The sequence below is a fragment of the Laetiporus sulphureus genome (genome assembly GCF_001632365.1).
Source record: "Laetiporus sulphureus 93-53 unplaced genomic scaffold LAESUscaffold_2, whole genome shotgun sequence".
Classification (NCBI taxonomy): domain Eukaryota; kingdom Fungi; phylum Basidiomycota; class Agaricomycetes; order Polyporales; family Laetiporaceae; genus Laetiporus; species Laetiporus sulphureus.
In genome coordinates, this window is record NW_024468511.1 from 391,500 (window position 1) to 415,542 (window position 24,043).

General features: G+C 52.0%; 5 protein-coding genes across 5 annotated transcripts; 3 read left to right on the plus strand and 2 right to left on the minus strand.

Annotated features, from left to right (window-relative positions):
- Positions 1 to 1,043: 1,043 nt before the first annotated feature.
- LAESUDRAFT_623250 (uncharacterized protein) lies at positions 1,044 to 1,289 on the plus strand (the record flags this gene model as incomplete). The annotated part of the gene is made up of 1 exon (XM_040903301.1): positions 1,044 to 1,289. A coding segment is annotated over one exon (246 nt), but the record flags the coding sequence as incomplete, so codon positions are not given.
- A 1,196-nt stretch (positions 1,290 to 2,485) lies between these two features.
- LAESUDRAFT_640991 (uncharacterized protein) lies at positions 2,486 to 4,936 on the minus strand (the record flags this gene model as incomplete). The annotated part of the gene is made up of 5 exons (XM_040903635.1): positions 2,486 to 3,221; positions 3,289 to 3,603; positions 3,668 to 4,567; positions 4,624 to 4,694; positions 4,793 to 4,936. 5 exons carry the CDS (start codon positions 4,934 to 4,936, stop codon positions 2,486 to 2,488), a joined length of 2,166 nt encoding a protein of 721 aa, XP_040769514.1.
- Positions 4,937 to 6,597: 1,661 nt separating this feature from the next.
- LAESUDRAFT_155894 (uncharacterized protein) lies at positions 6,598 to 9,902 on the minus strand. Its single transcript, XM_040901387.1, has 3 exons — positions 9,216 to 9,902; positions 6,769 to 9,157; positions 6,598 to 6,710 (listed from the first exon to the last, which is right to left on the minus strand). Exons 1-2 carry the CDS (start codon positions 9,669 to 9,671, stop codon positions 6,824 to 6,826), a joined length of 2,790 nt encoding a protein of 929 aa, XP_040769515.1. The 5' UTR covers positions 9,672 to 9,902; the 3' UTR covers positions 6,598 to 6,710; positions 6,769 to 6,823.
- Positions 9,903 to 12,653: 2,751 nt separating this feature from the next.
- On the plus strand, positions 12,654 to 14,257 carry LAESUDRAFT_754414 (uncharacterized protein; the record flags this gene model as incomplete). Its single annotated transcript, XM_040911882.1, has 4 exons — positions 12,654 to 12,692; positions 13,388 to 13,719; positions 13,810 to 13,902; positions 13,963 to 14,257. The coding sequence occupies 4 exons, from the start codon at positions 12,654 to 12,656 to the stop codon at positions 14,255 to 14,257; spliced, it is 759 nt and encodes a 252-aa protein (XP_040769516.1).
- A 2,011-nt stretch (positions 14,258 to 16,268) lies between these two features.
- Positions 16,269 to 16,577, plus strand: LAESUDRAFT_619803 (uncharacterized protein; the record flags this gene model as incomplete). The annotated part of the gene is made up of 2 exons (XM_040903256.1): positions 16,269 to 16,421; positions 16,464 to 16,577. Coding segments are annotated over 2 exons (267 nt in total), but the record flags the coding sequence as incomplete, so codon positions are not given.
- Positions 16,578 to 24,043: the final 7,466 nt, after the last annotated feature.

A 24,043-nucleotide genomic window follows, 5' to 3' on the forward strand; every position in this document is an offset into this window, starting at 1 on the left:
ACACCATGTCAAGTGCCAGCAATTTCATCGCAGGCGCTTCAGCGGTGTCGTCCCAAGCCACACTGACATCGACTTACTCACCTTATTCGAGTGCAGGTTCGGTCTCGGGCTCGGGGCCGGACTCCGGGCATTCCAGCTCTGGGGGTGAGCCGTCATTTGCGTCGAGTGGTCCGGCCCCCAGCACTGCCAAAAACCATCATCTATCTAAGGGTGCAATTGCCGCTCTTGCAACACTTGCATTCATCCTTCTTCTTGTGCTTGCCTTCCTCCTCCTCCGTCGGCGAGGCATTGCACGACGTCTTGAGAGGCGGCGACGTTGGCTCTTTGGCCGACACGCAGGTGCGTGTGGGAATGCCGCCGTCAGCAGCTCGCGCTACTTCCATGACCATCCCGATGTGAGCACGCCCCCGAGCCAAAGGCGCAGCTTCGGTGCTGGAGCAATCCTGGTCACTGGGAGATCGTCCGAACAGCGGGAAACAGTCCCCACGCTGTCGTCAGGTACCAACTCCCGGTCCGCTCTGCCCAATCTCACAATTTCGCCCCCGAGCCGGCATGTAGAAGTTATCCCAGAGATGGAAGAAGTATGGCCGAGCAGTCTGAATGGCTCTATTGCGGAGCCAGCTCTTGCCGCGACCATTGACTCGGATCCGCTGCCGACAATTCGAAGTCCTGAACGCGATAGCTGGGAGAACGAAAGAGCACAATCGGAGGCGGGGTCCTTAATCTGGTTGGAATGGCCTGCTATACCTAACAATGTTGTGACGAACCAGCGCAGTCCGACGCTTCCCAGTCCGATATCAATGCGGCCATCACCTTCCTCCGAGAAGTGCAACTTTCCCACCCCGTTGCAAGATCATCGCCCGCAGAGCGTCAAGTCAGTGCAAAGCACGCGGGAGTCGATCCACGCTGCGTCGACGGACGAGTACGTGACAGCGCCAGAAAACCCGTTCTCTCACTCGGCGAATGTGGGCATGAGTCTCAGCGCCGAGACGAGCACGGAGGATGGCTGGGATGCGCAGACGGCCAATTCGTTCTTAACTGCAGACCCGGAGACCGCATCGCACTTTGCGCGTGTCGAGACCATCCGCAGGCCGTTCGTCCCAACGATGGATGACGAGATGTCAGTGCTGCCCGGCGAGACGGTACGCATGCTGCTGCGCTTCGATGATGGGTGGGCGTATGCAGAAAAAGTGGGTAGTGGCCGGCGGGGGCTCATCCCGATCGACTGCTTGCGTATGCCTGAGGAAGACCTGCCCGCGTTCCTCGCTTCCAAACGCTTGAGTAGTTATTCCGTAACTCACTCTTTGAAAGGGGTCCGCAAGGGCGTTGAAATTGATGCAGGAGGATGATTGGCAAGGCCTTTTGAGCCGCTCGTTCACACATATACGGTGAGTGATCTACGTTGATTATGAGTACTATCACCGAAGGAAGCTTTTTCATGATGGCAGGTTTGTAACTCATTGTACGTTCATCATTCACGACTTCTGCTGCGACGACCCATCTAAATCTCCCGCATCCGGACGAACTTCGCTGTCATCTGTAGAACAGTCCATAATTCGCTTTCATTGTTTGATCTTTCGCATATATACCCCCTTTCAGTGTTGATAGTATGGATCCGGAGTTTTGCCCGTCTGACGTTGACTCTACCGTTACTGGTTTTCATGTACAGTGCACTCAACTACGTGCTAATTTTAAGTCGATTAGATGTCCTGGCTATTATCGTCGAGTTGTCATAATGTTGTCGTTGGCTACTCTTACTAGCACATATACCAGCAGTACGGGAATGTGACATTCGCGTCGCCGTTACTCTTCGAGTATCGCCCCATAGAACTTGAGTCACGATTGCTCTGAGGCCGAACGAGGCGTCGAACATGATATTACCACAGAAAGCGCATACAAATGAAAAAAAACCAGAATACGGGAAAGATTAATGTCAACCCCATATACTACCCCATTTCCGGCACTGACCTCGCATCGGCAGGAGTCCCCACTGAGGCTCATCTGAAACCACTCGATTATTTTCATCTAGCCCCGCAAGTCTCGAAAGACGCACAACCACGGCAGGAGCCATGAGAGCGAGAGACCCCGCACCTCACTTCTCGACTGCCTGGCTGGCTGCCGGGCCCTCCGCGAGGTGAGGCACCACGCATACATGGGGACGGACCATGCAGCGCGGCGGCCCCGCGAAGGACTGGCTGGAGGCGATTGGAAAAGAAGGAGAGAAACTCGACCGCACAGAAAAATGCGCGACACGCCGAGGCACGTGCCTTGACACGGTCACGAATCCGATGTACAACTTGGATATCGAATTGTCTCACGAATTACAAGCCCTATGCATCGGGCCATTCGGTTGCCGCCACTGTATGGCTAAATGAGTACAATAACACAACAGAGAGCGAAAAAAAACACGACGAGATGGCAATGCTGCACCTGCACACGCCCACCCACTGGCCTGCAACTCACCGCCTCCACGCGCGCACAGCCCTCAACTAGGCGGGAACGTCTGCATCCCACCATGCCCATTCCTCCTCCCTCCACTCCCATTCCCGTTCGCATACACATATTCCGCTGACTCTGCGCCCGACCCACCTGAGCCCGCAGGCGCGATCGGCGGTGCGGGATACGCATGCATAATGCTCGCAAGGGTCGCGGGCACCGGCGGCGGCGACTGCGCTGACACATAATGCCTCGGCGTGCGCGCGCCCTCGCCATTGTGTGGCTGTGCATACGGAGACTGCATATGTGCGTGCGGCGACGAGACCACGGAGGAGTGCGAGTGTGAGCGCGGTGGGAGTCCCTGCTGCGGGGAGTAGTGGTCGTGTTCCGAGGCCCGCTCGCGGTCGCGGTCGCGGTGTAGGACCGGCGAGTGCGACATCCGGTGGTCCGGAGGGGACATGGCCTGCACAGGTGTCGCGCTACTGCCAGGGCCGTATTCTTCGTACGCATGGCTGCTCGAGCGCGAGCTTCTCCGTCCGCGCTGCTGTTCACGCTCCGGTGGGCGCACGTACTCTTGATACTCTTGCTGAAATGATATGGGAGCCATGTTGGGCGGTGGAAGGTATGCCTGTCCGCGAACAGGACCGTCGTGGTCGACCTGAACGATTTGAAGCTCCCTCGCTCGGTCCTGGTCCATGTCCATGTATACGCCGCTTGGGATCATCTGTCCGTCGTGTTCCTCTGGCAGTGCCGGTATCACAGCGGCATGTCTCCCTCCAAGGGGCCTATCATCTCCCAATGAGTTACTGCAAACCGTCGCCGCGGCGCCGACAAGCTAAGACATATGCTCACCCTCCCTCAACAAAGTGCTGCCAGACGTAGTCCTTGAGCTGGTGCGCGTTTGGCAGCTCCTGAATGAGATGTTTGATCGTGTTCTGCCCGAGACCGAAGAAATCGGGACCAGAGACAGAGTTGCTGTGTTGTCGGTGTCGAATGTGGTTCGCCTGGCGCACAATGGCAGACCACGCGCCAGTCGCGGTGCCCGCAACCATAGGCTTCTCGGGAACGTCTCCCGCGACAATCTTGAATTTGGGCCCGTCCCCTCCATCAAGAATGGTGCAGTGATACACGACCTCTGCATTTGGATCGATCATCGACAGGTAGCGCCTGCAAATATACATTCGGAGCGCTCAGTATACAATCGCTGACGGAAACAAGGTGATAGACGTACCTTGTAACTTCATAGCCAATCGGGAAAATATAGCGCTCCGTGTGGAAGTGTTCACGCATACAAATATCCCCGAGGTTGATTACCGTCATGATACCAACACTGAGCGGCAGCAGAGGCTTTCCGTGCTTATCACGCGGGACCATGGGGATGTTGTAACTCTTGCTTTGGACCGTGTGTGCCTTGAGACGCTTGGGTTTCGTGTGTCGCTGGATGTCTGATGGCCGTAATCCAGCGGGCGAAGCGCGCAGTGTTAACTGCATCTCTGACTGTGGTGGAGGGGGTGGCGGTGGCGGCTGCTGGTACTGACGTAGCGGAAAGTCATCTGGCGAAGGTTCAATCGGTGAAACAGGCGATTCGGAGCGCTGTCGCGAGTGGTGCACACCGGAGACCGAGCCATGTGAGGATTGTTGCGGAGGAGGCCCCGACTGGTGATGCGCGCCGGAGGATGACGCAGATGCGGGCCCAGCTTCTCCTGAAGGAGGTGCCGGAGGTTTGAGTCGTAGTCGTGTGCCCGAACTCGACACCAACACAGACGCATTGGGCTGCTGGGGTGCGAACGTCAACGGCGTACCGATATCTTTGCCTTTCTGTGCGCCCTTGAGCTTGTTTCGCGCCGCTCTCCGTGCCTCCCTCGCCTCTTCCTCCTGTTTTTCCTTGAGCTCGGCCTCTTGGCGTTTTCGTGCCTCGGGCCCTATGTGACGTGAGAGGACGAAGGGGTCGACGTCGGGATCTTCGCGTTCAACCTCGTCGATGGCTTGTCGGAGGTTGTTGACGAAGAGTTTCTGGTTGTGGACTGAGAGGAGCGAGCGAGGAAAGGCAGAAAACGGGGGTGCAGGGATGGGTGCTCCAGGATTGACCTGGGGATTGCCCTCGAGTTCGGAAATCCGATCAAGCAGCAACCTGGCCGGACCTCCAGTCAGGCTACACGATCAAAAGTTGCACATTAGAATACCCACGCTCGCTCTGATCTCCATTTTACATTTCGTTCGCCTGAAGTCTTGAGCTGAATGATGGTCTCTTTGTGTTTCTGTGGCCAGCGCAGATCGCAAACGAGGCGAACATTCATCAGCACGCCAATTTGTCGAATGCGGATCCATCCACACGTTCGAGGGCGCGATTACTCACTTCTTCGAGCTCAAAGTACTTTCGTTTGAGTCTCCTGTACTTGTCTTGAACTTCCTGGGGTTCCCTCGGTTTTGGCGGAGGCGGTTGCACGACCTGAAGAGGCAGGGGCGGTGGGCCCATGACGATCTCCTGGACTTGGGGCATGTTTTGCGGAGGAGCCGCGCTTGATCTGCTGGCGCGGCTCATGGTGATGGTGGAGGGAGGGAGAGGAATGAGGTGGGTTCGACTGGGGTCCAGGGGGATTGGGCCAGGGCGAAGCGACCGTCGCCACCTGTTTGGTCCGATATAAATCCCACATTGAAACACTAGTCAGCTCCCCCAATCCCAATCACGCAGATCACTCTATGCTTCTCCTTCAACACTCCCGTCCTCGCTTTCACGCCGTCAAAGTGCCTCCTGCGCGCTGCCATCGCAAAACAAATCAATTTTCATTGTAATATCGTGCGCGACGCCCAAGGGACACGGCGGGAAATTGGCGATAACCTTGCGGAACGACTGCGATATTATGACACCGCTCGGCGTGGCGTTGATTGACTGTTTTGGGCATGTCAGACGCCGAAACCTTCTTCCCACTACGCCTCGTATGCGGACCCCGGAACTCCGCGATTCCTCTGTCTGCATTGATGGCTGTCTGTCCCCGCCCGAGCTTCGCTGCAGCGGAGAGCAGCGAACAGGTGCGCTGATGGACGGCACGATGAACTATGTCGCGAGGCAAAAGTGTTGTCTCCGCCTGAAGCACCGCTTGTGTGGTGTGGTGCTGATTGGGGAATAGCTCTTCGGGAGATGGCCTGACAAACATGCCGGCGCCTGGACGCCCTCAACAACCCTGTTCCGTCCAAATCTGTCATTACGTGCTCGCAGAAGCCTGTCATACCAATCTAAGCTCAATATAAACCGTGTCCTTAGATATCTACGCTTCGTCGTCCACCTGAGGGCCCTCCTGACCGCCATGTTCTCGGCTCTCGACTAACTCGCGCTACCGCATCCGCAACTACGTTGACGCAGCGACGCTTCCGCTTTCGGTGTCCTCGTCGCCTAATTTGGCAAGTCTAGTGTTTGCCATGTGGTTGCAAATGTTCGACGTCCACATCGCAGCGCACATGAACGTGGTGTCCAGTGATCGTTATGTATCTTCTATAAGAGATATGCAACAGTTTCCACGCAACACGGCGCTGAGTTGCATCGATAGACGCTTACCTATTGTAACTCGGTGCCTGTGACACCATCCTCGGCAACAGGACATCTCAATGTCATCCGCAGACACAATTGTCTTATTTTTTGATCCGCTCGATATCCGACCATTCTGCATCCGAATCGTGATGTGGCCATGAGTCTAAGAACATCTAGACGCAATAGGCAAACCAGCGTCGCTCTCGAACATAATGAAGAACAAGTACACTGCAATCGACCGCTCTATATTTCAGCCTGCATTGACCCCATTACATTGCTATAGCCGATTGCTAGCACGAAGGTACTCTGGGAGAATGCATCATGGTGGCACAACGGCCCGTAAAAATACGTGCGAGAGGGTCCGCAATAATGACACAAAAACGAGGATGAGAGATTGATCAGGAGACGAGAGGATGAGAAGAATTGCACCAGGCTAGACAAACCTATGTACGAAAATAAGGACAACATGAGACAGAGGAGAGGAGACGGGTAGCCCACAAGACGCACCACAAGCCAACTTTATGTACACTGCAGTGTGCAAGCTGTACATCTAGGCCAAGAACAAGTGAAGACAGGAGTAAAAATAGTGACAGAAACAGGAATAGACAATGAAAAAAGGGAATGGAATAAAAAGACGACAAATTATGATGGCGGAAAGAGAGGGGTATGCTGCTGCAGAAAATGGATGACGGAAGACAATTGCACGTCATGACTATATACAACACGCATTGACCGGCAGGCAATCGCCCTATTCAGACACAATGAGTAAACTCACTCCACGCCAGAGACATAACACGCGCGCTCACCCAGACCGACGCACGACCACACGCATCATATGACCGACCACACATCATACGATAATTACCGCTGGAACACTTCCGTGACCGTCTTCCTCCGTTCCCTGCTCGCAAGCGACAACATCGATGCCGTCGCGCTCGCCCTTCGACTCCCTATGGTGTTTCGGCCATTCTCAAGGACGCCGAACTCGTTGTATTCCCTCTCCATCGACGTCCGCGGGCGCAAGCCCAGTGTCCGCCGCGTTTCTGACCCCGAGATCGGCGCCGCCGGCGCAAGCCTCGTAACAGGTTCTTCCTCATCCGGGTGGGGAGAGTCGAGCATCGCATGCAGCCAGCCCGGCTCACGCTGCTGCAAGCCATTCAGCGTAGATACCGACCTCGACGGCAGACGACCAGGAGTCGTGCCGTTCACAACGCTGCGCGCAGGTCTGCGCTCAGAAGGAGACTCGTCGTTGTACGGATATGGCGCGTCTATGTCCGCAGGCGAGGTCTGCGCAGACACGGTCGCGGTAGTGACAGCGGTGGTCGCGTTCGACGGCTTGAGGACCGAGCTGAACGTCGAGGGGTCCGCCCGGATAGTCATGTTCGAGCTGGATGAGATCTTACGACGGTTGCTCGTGTCGGTGATGCTTTGATGGCGGCTCAGCAGCGACTCCGATGGCAAAGTGGCCAATGAGGGCTTCGCGAGAACAGATGCAGACGTGCGGGGACGCTCAATGACCATAGAGCGCGAGATTCTGGTCAACGGTGTCGGGGAGGGCTCGTACTGATAGGACGAAGACGTCTGATGACCCAGAGAGGTGCTGATGGGAGCGAGCTGTGGCGCCGCTCGTTGCTCTCTGGTGCTTAAGAGCCGTCGGACCGACGACGAATGCGTGAGTTGAGACCCATTCCGCACCGTCTGTGGCGTATGCTCCCCAACCGCACCAGCGACACTCCGTCCCTCGCTGCTCGAAGCTGCTGAGCCCCTCATTACAGGTGACGCAGCGCGAACGCGACTTGGCTCTCTACTTCGACTTGACAGCCTCGTCACTTGTTCCGTCTGCTCTCGCGCCTCCCAGCTCCGCCTTGTCACCCTGCTCTTCGCATCCTCAGAACTCCTGGCGCTGGGAGTGGGCAGACTAGCATCTAGCGCGGATCTTCTCGGAGCGTCTTCATCTAAGCTCACAGTCCGTAGATGCTGCTGTTGACCCTGTAGGGTGCTTGCCTCGCGCAGAACCTTCCCCGCACCCAGCAAGAAATCCGTCATGCTTCGCACCACCTCGTCGCTGATCCGCAAGCTCTCCCTGTAGTCCGCGCCGACCGAACGCCACAGCTCCGCAAGGTCAACCTCCTCGTTGCCGTCTGCGATCTCCGCTTCAATCTGCGCCTCGAGCGCCTTGGTCGTGTCCAGCTTCAGCATGCCGTTCAGCATATCGAGCGAGTGGACGAGATGTTGCGCGCTCTGGAAGAGCTCCGGGATCGTGTTCGTCGTCGTTTGACCCATCGGCGGGAGACGCGACAGGTGAGACTCGAACATTGAGAGCGCCTCGAGCATCAGCCGGCGATGCTCGCTATGTGAGTCATGTCCCGATGTAGACGACCCTGAGGTAGACCTCTGCATCGTGAGTGGAGACGCATATGCAAGTTCCGCCGAAATTCGCGCGAACTCATGCTGTGTATGAGGGGTCGCGATCTTTTCGCGATCTGCAAGAGTGTATGTTGATCTGTATGTACGTAATCGGGATGGCGCAGTCCTTGGTGGAACGTAGTCAGGATTATCGTGATGCAATGCTGCCATCGAAGTCCCGGGTCGAGGGAGCAAACCAGCTGAGAAGCTATTGCGCTCCTTGTATTTCTGGAGGCTCGTCAGCGGTGTCCGTTCGGTCCGGGGGGCGCTGGGAGGCCCAAAGCCCTCCACTACACGCTCTCTCGATCTCGTTTGGGCCGTCGGCAGTTCCCGGTCTACTGCTTCAGCGGTCGGAGGACCAGTGGACTTCGTTCTCCGCATAGCCGTAGCAGAACTTGCCGTGCCGTTTACGAAGGGATCCTCCCCAACGTTTCTCTGCCTCGTCGAACCCGCAGTACGAAGGCGGTCGCTTGTCAAAGTTCGCCAACTTGAAGGCGAGATATGACTCTCCGAAGTGCCGACCTTGTGCCCTAAACGTCGTCCAGGGCTCACAGCATTGGTTCCGTTTGTGAGAGGCCCCTCACTCTCGTCAACGCGGGTGGAGAGATCCTCCGACTGCCATCTCGTTGGATGCCTCGTCAAATCACGCGCAGTCGATGTCCGTGTAGTTCCTGTTCGCTGCGGAGACAGTTGCGAGATGGCAGCAACTCTCGATCGAGTAGGCGACTCCTGGGCTGTTCCACTGTATCTCTCGCTGCGAGGCGGAGGTATCGTTTGTAGACCGTGAATCTAAAGTACAAATAACTGTGAACAAGGCTCCAAAACCCACTATTTTAGAATACCGTACCTTCCCGTGCGCACTCTTGATCTCTAGGTCCTGCTCGCGGCTCTGTCTTGACACTAATTGCCGTGTCCGAGTACCTATCGGGTCTCGTCGGAGAGATTCGAGCGCGGCCAACGCAGCTGCCGCCACATCTCGTTTGCCGGTGGTTTCCGTGTGGCTGCGGCCCTCGTATGTTGACTTCGTGGCCGATAGACGTTTATAGGGCGTTCGCGTCGAAGGATCTGGAGAGGCACCTCTAATCCTGTCCCGCAGGGGTCGAGGTTCCCTCGCCGGGGAGGGAGGGGGAGACAAGCCCCGCCTCTCGCGCATGGATGATAGATGAGACTGAGTGTAGCCTGTAGGTGGAGTGGCCGCCTGGTCTTCGGATGACGACTTCGACTGCGTGGACAGACGTTTGGTCTCGCGCTCGGTGTCAGAGCCAGAAGGCGTTGGCCTGTGGCGGCGGCCATTGAGGGTCATGGTGGAGGCTGGTTGTATGCGGGGCTGTGCGGATGAAGTGCGGGAGGACTTAGACGACGAGCCCCCTGACGGAGGCGTCACAGGGGTCTTCGAGGAGCCGGCCGACGGAGAAGAGATGGGCGTACGGGCGGCCGATGTGGCAGCGCGCGGTCGAGATACAGAAGAAAGTTTATCGAGGACCTGTCGTACATCAAGCAACACGCGAGCAATCGATGACGCACGGGCGCGCAACAGTTTGGGGTCGCAGATCGGTGTATGCGCGAGGAAAACGCGTCAAGCGCATTGCAGCGGAGCATAGGATGTAAAACGGGGCAAACCATGTACAGATGACCAATGCACGGCCAAAAGAATGACGACGCGAGAAAGAAGTCGGCAGGGATTGTTAGACATTGAAAACCGTAGAATAGTAAAGCACTCACTAAGCGATTGCGTTGCGTCAAATTCCTGACGCGTTCTAACGTGCTCATGTTGTCGTTGGTGGCAGTCTTGAGGGTTCTTCGTCTATCGTCAAGCGTTGTAGCATACACTTCTTCATTTTCGACGTCGCTGAGGTCATCTTCGTCGTCATGATAAGAGCGTCTGGTCTTTGAGATGGAGTGGGGGCTGTCACCAGTGCCATTGGTCATGGTTGTACCTGAGGTAGACTGCGAGGCAGATCGTTGACGGAGACTGCCGGCGGTCGTGCTGTTGTCGCCTCCGCTCCCGCTTCCAGTTGAATTCGTGGCCGGCGGAGATGGCAGGCCTGATGTTATGGACGATGGCGGGCTTGGTGGTTCGGGCAGATCAGATATCGAAGGTGGAGAGGGGGTTGGAGTTGATCCAGAACCGATGTAAATCGCAGATAGAGGGCGCGACCTAGCAGCTAAGGGCGGACGAGTGGTCATTTGGGAGAGAGTGCTCGCAGGTAGAGATCATGAAAAACGTGAGCGTAAAGATGGTGCACGAGGGCGCGATTGATTGCCCGCAATTGTAGATAGCAAGGAGGGTAGAAGAGAAGAACGAAACGAAGCACTGCCGGCGTCACGGGCCACCACGTTCCGCGCCTCGTTTTCGACCGCCTACTCGATTCGGCTTTTCCTTGTCCACACGTCACTCATTCAACAACAATTCCTATGCCTACAATATATACTGGCCGGGCCTGAAGTCATTACATAGAACTGATCCTTGTCCTCCTTATCGCTGCCGTGACAACCGACGGTTACACACCAATACATAACGATCTTCTTGACGCGACCTTACCCCGGAACCGCATTGCCGGTCATCAACGCATCAACATATCAGATTCAAATGTCTGACAGCTCCGAGTATTGCGAGTCTTCTAATAGCTCTCATAAGAGCTTCAGCCCTGACCTCTGAAACACCTCACTAAGTTTTGATACAGCTCCGAGTATTGCGAGTCTTCTGGCTCTCATAAAAGCTTCAACCCTGACCTCCGAAACACCTCAATAAGTATTGACATTCCATGACTAAACTCAGGCCTTGATGTTCGGTGTAGCTGAGTGTCACGGCACGCCGATGACAAAGATAGACAACCAAAATAAGGAGTCCCCTTGAGGGTCTCCTGGCTGATAGCCTACAGTGACGAGCTGTGGTGATACGACGTGCCCACTGACAAGGCCAAGTCGCTAGTCGCAAGGTAAGACTTACTGGCGAGGCGAGGGGCGCTATCACAAATGAGGATGATACTAGATATATAGCACACTGAGAGTGTCTGGTAAGACCCCTTTGTGATGGTAGTGGAGGACGAAGGAGAATAAGACTGAGGTCTCCTCCTCGTCTCGCTGGTCCTTATATACATGATTGCTATGCTACTGTACAGTACTTACCTAAGCGAGTCACATGCTATTCTACTGGTCAGTGCTACAATCGTACGACATGTCCCAATTATCCTGATTGGCTGCCTAATAATAACCCACGGAGATGGAGCTCCTCTTGAGCACGCAATATGGCGTCATGACGATTGCGACATATGACACCATGCCGAGGAGTTCGGTGTCACGTGACAATGCCGAGAGAGATCCGAAGGTCATGTGACTAGATGCCTTTATCTTATCTCTCATTAGGTCACGTGGCTTCTTGTGCGACGAGAAATGATGAAAATAATATGCTTCTAATAGCATCGGCTTCCATAATGACTTGTCAGGTAAAAACCGTGACATCACCCCCTTCTCAAGGTTCATCGTCCCGATGAGCCAAAGCCTTTGGCACCTCGTATGGTTCGCTTTGCGAGTGAACTATCTGCTTCAGAAATGATTCCTGGAGCATAACGTTCGCATATGAGTTGTGCGACACGGTCGCCTGTCCTGACCTCGAATGGTTTGCTGGTCATATTAACGAGAAGCACCTTGATTTCCCCTGTGTAATCTGGGCCAATTACCCCTGCTGCGACATCAATTCCTTTGAGGGCTAGCCCACTTCGGGAGGCCACTCGAATGTATGTCCACTTTGGGGGGGATCAACCACAAGTCCGGTGCCAATGAGCATCCTGGAGTGTGGAGGGATATCTACGTCCTGTATGGACTTGACATCCCAGCCCGCAGCTTCTGCAGAACCCTTGTAGGGTGCTCGGGCATTTGGATGAGTGCGGAAGAAGAACATGAATTCATCAGGGTGGTCGGACAGGGCAATTTTGTGCGCTTTGCGTGTTCGCGGCTTTGCTCTTGGAGCGTCTGGGTGTGTCTTGTGGAATTCCTCTACTTTGTCTTTGACATTTGTGAGGTTTTCCAGCAGTTCCCACGTATTGTTACTATAGTCGTAGTCTAACCATTTAACAAGATACTGTCACGGTTTTACCTGACAAGTCATTATAAGAACAAAAGCTATTAAGGAGCATATCATTTTTCATCATTTCTCGTCGCACAAGAAGTCACATGACCTAACAAGATAAGATAATGAGGCATCCAGTCACATGACCTCGGATCTCTCTCGGCATTGTCACGTGACACCGAACTCCTCGGCATGACATCATATGTCGCAATCGCCATGACACCATATTGCATGCTCAAGAGGAGCTCCGTCTCCGTGAGTTATTATTAGGCAGCCAATCAGGATAATTGGGACAGGTCGTACGATTGTGGCACTGACCAGTAGGATAGCGTGTGACTCGCTTAGGTAATACTATACAGTAGCATAGCAATCATGTATATAAGGACCAGCGAGACGAGGAGGAGACCTCAGTCTTATTCTCCTTCGTCCACCACTACCATCACAGAGGGGTCTTACCAGACACTCTCAGTGTGCTATACATCCTATTGCATCCTCACCTGTGTGATAGCGCCTCTAGCGTCGCCAGTAAGTCTTACTCTGCGAACAGCTACTAGGCCTCGTCAGTGGGCACATCGTATAGCCACAGCTCTTCACTGTAGGCTCTCAGCCAGGAACCCTCAAGGGGATTCCTTATTTGGTTGTCTATCTTTGTCATCGGCGTGCCGTGACATTAGAATAAGACTGACCTTTTACGCCCCTACCAAGTGTCTAACACTGGTAGCCGCACATTTTCGCCCAGAGAAACATCCGCCCAGGGCAGGGCTTTTTCCACACCACTTCCTTCATACCACTCCACATCGCCTCTACCGCCTAAGCCGCTTCCTTCCTTCAAAAGGAACAGCGCTGCATCAACTGGCAAAGCACCTCAAGTACACAACGGTATCATTCCGCCCAACGGACGCTACCACCCGTACCAACGAGATCCCCGTCACACTCATCGCCTAACTCAGGGGAATCTCGTTCGAGCAAAGCCCCCACAAGCTAGCTCACAAGGCATCACAGCTGAGCATGACCAACAAGAACGCAAGGTTAGCCTCTGGCTCGAAGGCATTCCAAAAGACGCGCTCACCCCATTCATTCCACCTCACCCCGTTCATCCCTACGCTACATTCCCCGCCATTGACGTCCTCAATTTCGCACTCTCAAAGAGCTATCACCCTCGCGGAATTCACGAAAATCCTAAAGGAACTCTCCCCGAGAACATCGCACCAACTGTATACGCTACTATTCAGCGATACAAAGTCTTGCAGCAGCCACATATTGCGGCAAAGTTCACAGAGGAGTAGTTACAGTGTCGAGACAGAATTCTTCGACATCTATCAGTGATAAACGAGCGCATCGGAGCAGGACACGATTTCACATTCGTCGATAGGCGCATCGCTATCAAGCTTTGCGTAGGACTAGGGAAGATTTCCTTCAAGGGGATCAATAAGGAGCAGGAGCGCGTAGGAAAGGAGATAGTAAAGTTTGAGAAGGAGTCGTGCTACTGGCCTTACTAGGACCAGTAATAATTTTGTATGCCAAGATACGCAATCGGCTTTATATACGAGAACTATATCGTGGACTTCTATCGTCCGGCGCAGAGACAGCTAACAGTCATCTGCACCGCGTATTTCATCTATCAACCTCTCGTCACCAATTGGCAACAAGTACTCTACCACTACACGGTACAAGTACACGGCTACACCACCTACTCGGCACCATTCCGGCTCATCCCTGATCTTGAGAAAGAGCGAGAATATTGGCACTACCGAGCTGAAGCTCTACGAGAGGAGTTAGAAGAAGAAGGACTCATCGAGGAGAACCCCGAGCCCTTCTAAGGCTGAGAATCGATCGATTAACACATTGTCCGTCACATCATTCCCATTATCCTCGACATCGATCCCCATGTCTCAATACAACCTTGAAGGTGTTTCGTTCCCCGGAGAACACACAATGAGTGAGCCTGCTGACCCCTGGAGGAGTCAGGCCACTTCCACATCATCTGAAACAGGACCAGCTGCCCCTGCTGAAGAACCACACAACAGCAGCACACCCAAGGTGTCGGGAGTAGTCAGAAACCTGTCGCCCACTACCCTGCCAGCATTCTCCACACCTCAGACTTGGGAATGGCAGGGAGTCCCTTACGCAACCATTGAGGAAGCTGCCAATGCTGCTGCACCCAACACCATTCCAAACGACGTTAAGGAATGGGTAATGAACGTAGTACGATCATTTGTCATGAGAGACGTTGTAAGCTCGTACGAGGCTTTACGTCAAAAGATGGATGAGCGTCACGAGCGCACTGTGGCCTCATTGGAAGATGAAGTACTGGCTCGAATTCACGTCGAAATAATGGCAGTAGAAATACGAGACCAGCTAAAAACTGCAAGAGCCCAGATCGGCACCCTCTCTGCCGACAACGAACGGCTCATCAAGGCAAACAACAGTCTGACACTCGAAGCCCAAGCAATTCGCAAGGACTTCGAAGACTACAAAAATGAGATAAAGGGTCAGATGGACGCCCTTTACGGCAACATGGTCGCCCTGAAGGAGGCTCAGGAAAAGACCACCACCTACATCGTTGGCTTAGAGTCCCGACTCAATAATGCCATCATCAATGCGCCCTCCACAGGTATCCTACCACCGGCCGGTCAATTCAGTCAGTCGCCCCACCGAATCAAGCTCCCCGATCCTCCCAAGTATTCGGGAAGAAAGTCGTCGGAAAACTTTGAAACTTGGTTCATGAACCTGCTCATCTGGCTCGATTATAACCATTTTACGGACGACAAGGACAAAATTCGGCAAGCCAACGCGCATCTGGAAGGCGGAGCCGCTCTATACATGAAAGAGTACGCAATCAAGCTCGCCTCCGGACAAGATGTTGGTACATGGGCAGAATACACCAGGAAACTGGAAATGGCATACAAGACGCTTGACCCCAAGCGCACGGCACAATCCCTGCTAGATGCACACTGCGCAATACGCCACAAAACGATGATTGCCTTCGCAGAGAATTTCAGGGCTTACGCTCCCAAATCAGGATACTCTGATGAAGATCTAATCGTCAAAATCAGGGAACAACGGTCGACCCACATTCAAATGGTCATGTCGGTAACGGAGACTTTGGACCCCTCGAAGATTCCAACCACCTGGATGGACTATCTCGAGTTCTGCCTGGAGATAGAAATCAAACATCTCCAACAAATGACGGGAAACAAGTCTACTGGACAGACCGCGACGACCAGGGCAACCGCTCCCAAGGACCCTAACGCAATGGACACAAGTGCATGAATCGCCCATGAGTTATCCCCGGAACAGGACAGATGGCTGGCAAACAAACTATGTTTGTTTTGCGGAAAGCACACCTATGAACGAGGAAAGCGGTGTCCCTCCCCCAAGCCTGAATACAAGGGCAAGCGGTTTCAGACACGAGCCGCCCCGAAGCAAGGGCAAGGCGACAAACGTGCAGCAGGTGGAAGAAGAAAGTAGCACGGGCTCATCAGCTCAAATTGCGGCACTGGAACAAGCAATTGCTGCACTTCGTGGGATGAGCACAACGACGACTACACCACCGTCCAGCAAGGGCAAAGGCAAGGTGAAAAGCACGGGCACAAAATCAACGGCATCGGCATCCACGGCAAAGGACACCAATGCGAGAATCGTCGAGCTGGACGAATTCTCTGAGGATTTTCATTACGAAGTGTAGACGAATCTGGTGTCACACTTCAGGACAATTGTATTAGTACCATGAGAACGAATGTACCTAGCGACTATCTATATATTGCATCTGCAGGTTTTTCTAAACATTCGATCGAATTGCCGATAAGATTCGTATCACGGGAAATCCAGACGACGGCACTATTGGATTCTGGAGCATTCTCTTGCTATATCGACCAAAGATTCGCTGAGAAGCACGGGTTTAAGATGATACCTCTAAACCATGAAATCCGAATCCTCAACGCAGACGCCAGCCCCAACAAGGGTGGCGCAATTACTCATCGTGTAGTCACAAACATCTTAATCGGGGGGCACCGATCAACTGAGAGTTTGCTCGTCACAAACCTTGGATGCATGTCAATGATCCTTGGCATGAAATTTCTACAAGAACACAATCCCCGAGTTGACTGGGAACACAGAGAGGTCATGTTCTCAAGGTGCAGACACACGAGAAATCAACGAGTCAAAGTATGCGAAGAAGAAGTCAACCTTCTATCGCAACCTCGACTCGAAGATGAGACAATTCTTCCCGACGTACACATGGATGACGGGTGGGATCAGGAAGATAACTTCATCAATTGGATAGACTTGCAAGACCAGGATCTTCGTAACATGGTGCACGACATCCTAGGTATAAGCAAGAAGGTGAAGGAGCATTTGGTAGAACAGCTGGCAGAAGAGACACAGGACAAAGAATATTGGTCCAAGTTCGTCCCTCCAGAATTTCATCAATTCGGAGATGTGTTCTCGAAGAAGAGCTCGGAAAGAATGCCGACGCGTAAGCCCTATGATCACGCAATTGATCTTGTCCCAGACACGGCAACCCCGAGACTGGCAAAAGTATACCCAATGTCTTTACGAGAGAAGAACTCGCTCGACGAATGGATTGATGGCGAACAAGCCAAAGGCTATATTCGACCGTCTAAATCCCCTTACGCCGCCCCAGTATTTTTCGTCAAGAAGAAGGATGGCTCTCTTAGACTTGTCCAAGATTACAGGGCATTAAACAGTGTCACCAAGAAGAACAAATTCCCACTCCCTCGAATCAATGACCTTATTGACGGACTCTCAAGGGCTAGCATATTTACTACACTAGACCTGAGATGGGGGTACAATAATGTACGCCTTCACAAGGGAGATGAGGAAAAAGCAGCGTTCATTACTCATAGAGGGTTATTTGAACCCACTGTAATGTACTTCGGATTCTGTAATGCTCCTAGCACTTTCCAGGCCATGATGAACGACGTCCTAGGCGATCTCATCCGCACGGGAAAAGTGGCAGTCTATATAGATGACATCATCATCTTTACGGATAACCAGGAAGAACACGACCGCCTGACCAAAGAGGTTCTACAACGACTCCGAGACAATGACCTGTTTGTGAAACCAGAAAAGTGTCACTTCGCAACCACTTTCGTCAAGTTTCTCGGACTCATAATATCAAAAGGGTCGATACAGATGGATTCAGAGAAGGTCGACGGCGTGCTCAAATGGCCGGTGCCCACCAAGGTAAAGCAAGTACAAGCATTTTTTGGTCTGGCAAATTTCTATCGACGATTCATCAAGGATTTCGGATCGATGACCCGACCCTTGACTCTATTAACACGTAAGGACGCACAATGGAAATGGGAAGAACCTCAACAAAAGGCATTCGAGGCCCTCAAAACTGCTTTCACTTCCGCCCCAATCCTAGCACTCCCCAACACAATCCGTCCCTTTAGATTAGAAACAGATGCCTCGGACTTTGCCACAGGCGCAGTCCTTGAACAGTTGGGAGAAGATGAACTCTGGCATCCTGTCGTCTATTACTCTAAGTCACTCAATGAACACGAGCGCAACTATGAGATCTACGACAAGGAAATGCTAGCCATCATTCGGGCATTAGAAGAATATAGGCAATACTTTGAAGGACACCCGCACCCGGTTGAGATCTGGTCGGATCACCTCAATCTTACCTATTTCTGACAAGCTCAGACACTGACCAGACGACAAGCACGTTGGTCACTTTACCTTACACATTTTAACTTCATTCTCCGTCACCGCTCCGGAAAGACGATGATGCGTGTCGATCCTCTGTCCAGGAGGCCAGATCATGAGAAGGGGGTGAGCAATGACAATTCAGGGTGAACTTTGCTTCGGCCTGAATATTTTGCCATCCACGCGATCTCAGCCACTCATTCCTCCGAAGTTGATGATGCAAAACTTCTAGAAAGAGTGAAATCGACACTACAAAACGATGAAATGACCAAAGGTTACCAGCACCTACTAAAAACTGGCAAGCGAGAGTTCGGAAAAGACCTCCAAGAGTGGAACTTCGAGCATGGATTGCTGCTCAGAAGAGGAAAGGTCTACATTCTAAAAGACTCTGCGCTGCGGAATGAGCTGGTCAAGCTGCACCACGACATCTCCACGGCCGGACACCCCGGATGATGGAAGACACAAGAGCTGATTAGCAGGAATTACTGGTGGCCAGGGCTCACCATTGATGTCAAGAAGTACGTCCAAGGCTGCGTAACATGTCAGAGAAACAAGACAAGCAAGCAAAAGCCTTATGGACTGCTACAACCCAACCCAGTACCAGAGGGGCCTTGGGAAATGGTTACCTGTGACCTGATCACACAGCTACCACCAAGCCCAGACCACAGGGGAGAAAAGAAGACTGCCATTTTGGTAGTCGTCGACAGGTTCACCAAACATGCACACTTCTACCCAGTAGACGACATGGTGACAACATCTCAAGTAGCATCGATTTTCTATACTGAAGTATTCAAACTCCACGGAATTCCCTGGCAGATCATATCCGATCGAGGCACACAGTTCTCAGCCAAACTATTCCAGGAGTTCTGTCAGAAACTTCATATCAAATCTACGATGTCTACTGCTTATCACCCTGAAACGGACGGACAGACCGAGCGAGTCAACCAAATTCTGGAGCAATATCTACGCATGTATTGCAACTACCGACAAACTGACTGGGCCACATTACTGCCCACAGCGGAATTTGCATATAACAACCAAGCTTCCGAATCAACAGGTCTATCTCCATTTTTCATTGAGCATGGTCGACACCCCCGCATGGCACCAGATGTACAGGAAGGGATACAACATCCATCTCTGGAACACTTATTCCACAACCGCGATCAAGCACAGGAACAAGCACGTGCCGCTCTGTCACTAGCAGCAGAAAGGATGAAATGGTATGTCGATCTCAAAAAACAGGATGTCCCTTTCAAAGTAGGAGACGAAGTGCTCATTCGAGGAAAAGATCTCCATGTAAAGGTCAAAAGTCAGAAGCTTGCGACTCAGAACTATGGACCATTCAAAATCCTCGAAAAGATCGGAACCGTATCTTTCAAGCTGCAACTATCAGCGGACATGAAGCTGCATCCAGTGTTTCATGCTTCTAAGCTTATAATGTTCCATCAAGACTCTATCCTGGGGCGCGTACCTCCCCCTAACCCTCCAATCATCATCAATGGAGAGGAAGAATGGGACGTAGAGGACATCCTGGATTCGAGAGTTAGGTACAACAAAACCCAGTATCTGTCACGGCACGCCGATGACAAAGATAGACAGTCAAATAAGGAATCCCCTTGAGGGTTCCTGGCTGAGAGCCTACAGTGAAGAGCTGTGGCTATACGACGTGCCCACTGACGAGGCCTAGTAGCTGTTCGCAGAGTAAGACTTACTGGTGAGGCTAGAGGTGCTATCACACAGGTGAGGATGCAATAGGATGTATAGCACACTGAGAGTGTCTGATAAGACCCCTCTGTGATGGTAGTGGTGGACGAAGGAGAATAAGACTGAGGTCTCCTCCTCGTCTCGCTGGTCCTTATATACATGATTGCTATGCTACTGTACAGTACTACCTAAGCGAGTCACACGCTATCCTACTGGTCAGTGCCACAATCATACGACCTGTCCCAATTATCCTGATTGGCTGCCTAATAATAACTCACGGAGACGGAGCTCCTCTTGAGCACGCAATATGGCATCATGGCGATTGCGACATATGATGTCATGCCGAGGAGTTCGGTGTCACGTGACAATGTCGAGAGAGATCTGAGGTCATGTGACTGGATGCCTCGTTATCTTATCTTGTTAGGTCACGTGACTTCTTGTGCGACGAGAAATGATGAAAAATGATATGCTCCTTAATAGCTTTTGTTCCTATAATGACTTGTCAGGTAAAACCGTGACATCACCCCCTTCTCAAGGTTCATCGTCCCGATGAGCCAAAGCCTCTGGCGCCTCGTATTGTTCTTTTTGCGAGCGAACTATCTGCCTCCGAAATGATTCCTGGGGCGTAGCGTTCGCATATGAACTGGGCGATACGATCGCCTGTCTTGACCTCGAATGGTTCGCTGGTAGTGTTCACAAGCAGAACCTTGATCTCCCCTGTGTAGTCCGGGTCGACTACCCCTGCTGCTACATCAATTCCTTTGAGGGCTAGCCCACTTCGGGGGGGCTACTCGAATGTATGTCCATTTTGGGGGGTCAACCGCCAACCCGGTGCCGACGAGCAGTCTGGAATGTGGGGGAATGTTTAAGTCTTGTACGGACTTGACATCCCATCCTACAGCTTCCCTAGATCCCTTGTAGGGGGCTCGGGCATTTGGATGAAGGCGGAAGAAGAACATGAACTCATCAGGGTGGTCAGACAGGGCAATTTTGTGTGCTTTGCGCGTTCGCGGCTTAGCTCTTGGAGCGTCTGGGTGTGTCGTATGGAATTCCTCTACTTTGTCTTTGACATTCATGAGGTTTTCCAGTGGTTCCCAAGTATTATCGCTGTGGTCATAGTCTAACCACTTAATGAGGTACTGGGTTTTGTTATACCTGACTCTTGAATCAAGGATGTCCTCTACATCCCATTCTTCTTCTCCGTCAATGATGACTGGAGGATTAGGGGGAGGTATGCGTCCTGGAATCGAGTCTTGATGGAACATAATTAGCTTTGAAGCGTGAAACACAGGGTGTATCTTCATGTCTTCTGGTAATTGCAGTTTGAACGATACGGTCCCGATCTTTTCGAGGATCTTGAATGGTTCATAGTTTTGAGTCGCCAGCTTCTGGCTTTTGACTTTTACATGGAGGTCTTTTCCTCGAATAAGCACTTCGTCTCCTACTTTGAAAGGGATGTCCTGCTTTTTAAGATCGAAATACCATTTCATACGTTCTGCTGCTAATGACAGAGCGGCACGTGCTTGTTCCTGTGCTTGGTCGCGGTTGTGGAATAAATGTTTCAGGGACGGATGTTGTATCCCTTCCAACACATCGAATGCCATGTGGGGGTGTCGACCATGCTCTATGAAGAACGGTGATAAACCTGTTGATTCTGAAGCTTGGTTGTTGTATGCGAATTCCGCCGTGGGCAATAATGTGGCCCAATCGGTTTGTCGGTAGTTGCAGTACATGTGCAGGTATTGCTCCAGAATCTGATTGACCCGTTCAGTTTGTCCGTCCATTTCAGGGTGATACGCTGTAGACATTGTCGACTTAATGTGAAGTTTCTGACAAAACTCCTGGAATAATTTGGCTGAGAACTGGGTGCCTCGATCAGATATGATCTGCCTAGGAATTCCATGGAGTTTGAACACTTCATTGTAGAAAATTGATGCTACTTGAGATGCTGTCACCGTGTCGTCTACGGCATAGTAGTGAGCGTGTTTGGTAAATCGGTCGACGACTACCAAAATTGCAGTCTTCTTTTCTCCCCTATGGTCTGGGCTTGGCGGTAGCTGTGTAATCAGGTCACAGGTAACCATTTCCCAAGGCCCTTGTGGTACTGGATTGGGTTGTAGCAGTCCATACGGTTTTTGCTTGCTCGTCTTGTTTCTTTGACAAGCCACACAGCCTTGGACGTACTTCTTGATATCAATGGTAAGCCCTGGCCACCAATAATTCCTGCTGATCAATTCTTGCGTTTTCCATCGTCCGGCGTGTCCGGCGGTGGAAATGTCGTGATGTAATTTAATCAGCTCATTCCGCAGCGTAGAGTCCTTCGGAACGTAGACCTTTCCTCTTCTGAGCAGCAATCCATGCTCGAAGTTCCACTCTTGGAGGTCTTTTCCGAACTCTCGCTTGCCAGTTTTTAGTAGGTGCTGGTAACCTTTGGTCATTTCGTTGTCTTGCAGTGCCGATTTCACTCTTTCTAGAAGTTTTGCATCGTCAACTTCGGAGGAATGAGTGGCTGAGATCGCATGGATGGCAAAATATTCGGGCCGAAGCAAAGTTTGCCCTGAATTGTCATTGCTCACCCCCTTCTCATGATCTGGCCTCCTGGACAGAGGATCGGCATGCATCATCGTTTTTCCGGGGCGGTGATGGAGAATAAAGTTAAATCTTGTAAGGTAAAGTGACCAACGTGCTTGTCGTCTGGTCAATGTTTGAGCTTGGCGGAAATAGGTAAGGTTGAGATGATCCGACCATATCTCAACCGGGTGAGGGTGTCCTTCGAAGTACTGCCGGTATTCTTCCAAAGCCCGAATGATGGCTAGCATTTCCTTGTCGTAGATCTCATAGTTGTGCTCGTGTTCATTGAGTGATTTGGAGTAATATGCGACAGGATGCCAAAGTTCATCTTCTCCCAACTGTTCAAGGACCACTCCTGTGGCGAAGTCCGAGGCATCCGTTTCTAATCTGAAGGGACGGACTGCGTTGGGGAGCGCTAGAATCGGGGCGGAAGTGAATGCAGTCTTGAGGGCCTCAAATGCCTTTTGTTGAGGTTCTTCTCATTTCCATGTTGCGTCCTTACGGGTTAATAGAGTCAAGGGTCGGGTCATCGATCCGAAATCCTTGATGAATCGTCGATAAAAGTTTGCCAGACCAAGGAATGCTTGTACTTGTTTTACCTTGGTAGGCACCAGCCATTTGAGCACGCCGTCGACCTTTTCTGAGTCCATTTGTATCGATCCTTTTGAGATTATGAGTCCGAGAAACTTGACGAAAGTGGTTGCGAAGTGACACTTTTCTGGTTTCACGAACAGGTCATTGTCTCTGAGTCATTGTAGGACCTTTTTGGTCAGACGATCGTGTTCCTCCTGATTATCCGTAAAGATGATGATGTCATCTATATAAACTGCCACCTTTCCAGTGCGAATGAGATCACCTAAGACGTCGTTCATCATGGCCTGGAAAGTGCTAGGAGCATTACAGAATCCGAAGTACATGACAGTGGGTTCAAATAATCCTCTATGGGTAATGAACGCTGCCTTGTCCTCATCTCCTTTGTGAAGGCGTACATTGTTATACCCCCATCTCAGGTCTAGTGTGGTAAATATGCTAGCCCTGGAGAGTCCGTCAATGAGATCGTTGATTCGCGGGAGTGGGAACTTGTTCTTCTTGGTGACACTGTTTAACGCCCTGTAGTCTTGAACAAGTCTAAGAGAGCCATCTTTCTTCTTGACGAAAAATACCGGAGTGGCGTAAGGGGATTTAGATGGCTGAATGTAGCCCTTGGCTTGTTCTCCGTCAATTCATTCGTCGAGCGAGTTCTTCTCTTGTAAAGACATAGGGTATACTTTTGCCGGTCTCGGGTTGCCGCGTCTGGGACAAGATCAATTGCATGATCATAGGGCTTACGCGTCGGCATTCTTTCTGAGCTCTTCTTCGAGAACACATCTCCGAATTGATGAAATTCTGGAGGGATGAACTTGGACCAATATTCTTTGTCCTGTGTCTCTTCTGCCGGCTTTTCTTCCAAATGCTCCTTTACCTTCTTGCTTATGCCTAGGATGTCGTGCACCATGTTACGAATATCCTGGTCTTGCAAGTCTATCCAGTTGATGAAGTTATCTTTCTGATCTCACCCATCATCCATGTGTACGTCGGGGAGAATTGCTTCATCTTCGAGCTGAGTGTTACGGTTTCAGTGCTTCATGGTCACGTGACAGTTTACGTTGCACGTG